The sequence below is a fragment of the Accipiter gentilis genome, unplaced genomic scaffold (genome assembly GCF_929443795.1).
Source record: "Accipiter gentilis unplaced genomic scaffold, bAccGen1.1, whole genome shotgun sequence".
Lineage (NCBI taxonomy): Eukaryota > Metazoa > Chordata > Aves > Accipitriformes > Accipitridae > Astur > Astur gentilis.
Window position 1 is genome coordinate 525,137 of NW_026060847.1, and position 3,526 is coordinate 528,662.

Genomic DNA, 3,526 nt, shown 5'->3' on the forward strand with positions numbered 1-3,526 from the left:
CTCCAAGCTGAGGAGCTGTAGGCAACTTAGCCTGTGTCATTCTCTAGGAAATGAGCTACTCTCCCATCCTGAGATACCATCATCAGGACACTTAGCTATTTTCTTGGGGTGTCTTTCCAAGATGTGAGTTGCCCTCCAGGATGCAGGTCTGTCCCATAGCATCTTGGTGTTACCTGAATGCCCCATGGAGATGCACAGAGACCCTATGACTGAGGAAATGCTGCTGGGTTTGTGAAATGAACCATGTGTATCCTTGGCAAGAAGTGGGGTGCAGAGACCTTAAGAAAGAGGGAGTCACTTGGTGTTGGACAGTGGATGTCCCTGCTCTCAGTATTGCCTGGATTCTTTTCAGGTTAACATCGGGGGGTGATTACCCTCCATCTCAGTAATGTGAGAGCTCAGGGTATCTAGCAACAAGACAGAGTGACAGATCAGCTCCCCTAAGCCACAGGCAGAACTCTTTCCTCACAGGACCCACTTTATTTTCTCTGAGTGTAGCAGAAATGATGAGTTTTTTCTGAAATCCCAGAAAATCTCACGGTGAGATGGGGAAGAGATGTAAACACCACCCCTTATCCCCCCTTTCCCCCCCCGCCACCCCAAACAATGCTTTGATTGTGTTTTCTTAGCCCTGGGAGTGTTGATGTTGACAACCAATTTATATTAGTAGTGCTTTCATCTGACCAATTCAAACACCAGGTCTGACAGAAACCATTCCCAGAAACCCACTGCTGCAGAGCAAAGATGATTCCTTGGCAACCAGTAGGCAGAGGTCCTGATCCTCAGGGCACACTCAGCCAGCACCATCCAGAGCTCCAGGAATGGAGCTAAATGAAAATATCATTGCAATAGTAAAGGTGCTCTGAACGTGTAGTAGGAGAAATAGCGTTGCTATTGCTCAAAGAATAATGCCCTAACTTGTCACTGCCCTTGCCCCCCTGTTCAGTGCTCCACAGCCAGAGGCAGCAGATGTCCAACAGCAGCTCCAACACCCAGTTTCTCCTCCTGGCATTTGCAGACCCACGGGAGCTGCAGCTCTTGCACTTCTGGCTCTTCCTGGGCATCTACCTGGCTGCCCTCCTGGGAAATGGCCTCATCATCACCGCCGTAGCCTGTGACCACCGCCTCCACACACCCATGTACTTCTTCCTCCTTAACCTCTCCCTCCTCGACCTGGGCACCATCTCCACCACTGTCCCTAAAGCCATGGCCAACTCCCTCTGGGACACCAGGGCCATCTCCTACCCAGGATGTGCTGCCCAGCTCTTTCTGTTTCTCTTTTTGATGTCAGCAGAGTATTTTCTTCTCACTGTCATGGCCTATGACCGCTACGCTGCCATCTGTAAACCCCTGCACTACGGGAGCCTGCTGGGCAGCAGAGCTTGTGTCCACATGGCAGCAACTGCATGGGGCTCTGGGTTCCTCAATGCTGTGCTGCACACGGCCAATACATTTTCACTACCCCTCTGCCAAGGCAATGCTGTGGACCAGTTCTTCTGTGAAATCCCCCAAATCCTCAAGCTCTCCTGCTCAGGTGCTTACCTCAGGGAAGTTGGGGTACTTGTAGTTGCTGTCTGTTTAGCTGTTGGATGTTTTGTTTTCATTGTGCTGTCCTATGGGCAGATCTTCAGGGCTGTGCTGAGGATCCCCTCTGAGCAGGGACGGCACAAAGCCTTTTCCACATGCCTCCCTCACCTGGCTGTGGTCTCCTTGTTTATAAGTACTGCCATGATTGCCTACCTGAAGCCTCCCTCCATCTCCTCGCCATCCCTGGACCTGGCGGTGGCATTGCTATACTCAGTGGTGCCTCCAGCCGTGAACCCCCTCATCTACAGCATGAGAAACCATGAGATCAAGGATGCCCTGAGAAAACTAATCAATGGATGTTTTTCCAAAGGAATAATCTGCTTGTTGTCCTTTGCATAGGACTCATAATATATCTTAGTATAGCTTGTCTTCTGATGGTTGTCCTAAGTTGATTTGGGGTTCTGAGTGTGGGGTTTTTTTGGTTCATTTTTGCTTTGTTTTACTTATCTGAATGCTTTCCACAAAGAAATGTCTTTCTTCTCTGGTTTCTAATTTACAGTCTATCCAGCTTTTGTGTGCCCCGCAGGCTGTGCAAATGCGGAGCCGTACCTTCTATGAGTTTAACCAAATAAATGGCCCTACAGTGACTTGTTTTTCCAAGATCCTTCCTCCAAGACCTTCTCTGCAGCTGCAGGGAGCAGTGCCTGTCTGCAGAGGGGAAGAAGAAAAGATTCCTGGCACAGCAGCCAGGCATCAGCAGAGCTTGGTCTTTCCCGAGCTGCTCTCTTCCCACTTCCATGCTTTCCTTCTGAACCCTTGGGGTGGTAGAAGGCCTGAGTGCTCTTCAAGCATGGTTAGAGTCCTGCTGTGTGGCAGGCCTGTGGCCACAGTCAAGGACAGGCGGTGGGCACTTCTGTGACAGAGCTGGCCTCCATTGCAGCATTTTCTTCGTACAAGGGGATCTCCTCAGACCATGTGCAACAGATGCCCCCCACCCCTGGGGCTCACCCCTCTCTACTCCTGAGGAGCTGCTGTGCCCTTCAGAGGGTCTGGGGCTGTGGGGTGAGTGCCCAGAGTTCTGCAGGACCCTGTGGTGGGCACTGCTGTGGGGCCAGCCCAGACTGGGTTGTGGTGGGCAGAGGGCAGGGGAGCTGGACAGAGGTCAAGGGCAGTGGGAAGAGTTTACAGGGAGCTGGTCTGGGCTGGAAAGTGCCCAGGGGAGAAAATCATCACTGCTGAGCTTGTAGTGTATGACTATGCAGGGCAAGACTCACAGCGGGGTTTTGTTGTTCAGAGCCAGGGCTTACTGAAAGCATGGAAGACATGCAGGTGTTTGGGAGAGGAGGAGGGAAGTCTCTGCTTTGGTGGTGTGGACAGACACAGAAGGTGGCTCAGGGCCTTTGTCACCCCCAGCATCTCTCATTTGCCATTTTCAGCACTTGATGGTCTCCCCAGGTTTATGGGTGAGTTTTGCTGAGGCCACCTCTATCTTCCTGGTGGTCCAAAGGCTGGTTTGGTGGAACAGACAGCCCTGCCCAGCTTCTTCTCTCCTTCCCCAGACCCTGGCAGATCCTGGAGCAGAGCTGTCTGCAAAACCCAACTGGCAGAAGTCTGGGGCAGGGCATGGGTCGAGTGCTGGGGAAGCTGCAAATGTAGAAGGGTCATGGGGCAACTATGACCTGAAGACCATCATTGGGATCACAATGGGGGGATGTTCCCCACCCCTGACTCTTCCCTTTCCCATGCTGTGCCTGCAGAGTGGGGCTGTGGGACCGTGTATGGGCAGTGGGGCTGGGCCAGCACAGGGACAGGGCACTGACGGGGGCCATGAAGCAGCTGCCCGGAGTTGCCATCATGGACACTTGTTCTAAGAATTGTATACCAGAGGCTAATCACTAAGAACGCATAGCTATTTTTGTCATGTAAAAAAAAAATAAATTAAATAGCCTTACTTCATCATTGAGAGTACAAAGGAGTTCCCTTTCAGCACTGTCCTGTT

At 51.8% G+C, this 3,526-nt stretch overlaps 1 protein-coding gene across 1 annotated transcript; it reads left to right on the forward strand.

Moving 5' to 3' along the window:
• Positions 1–924: 924 nt before the first annotated feature.
• Positions 925–1,926, forward strand: LOC126036960 (olfactory receptor 14A16-like). The gene has a single exon (XM_049797187.1). The coding sequence runs from the start codon at positions 970–972 to the stop codon at positions 1,924–1,926; it is 957 nt and encodes a 318-aa protein (XP_049653144.1). The 5' UTR covers positions 925–969.
• Positions 1,927–3,526: the final 1,600 nt, after the last annotated feature.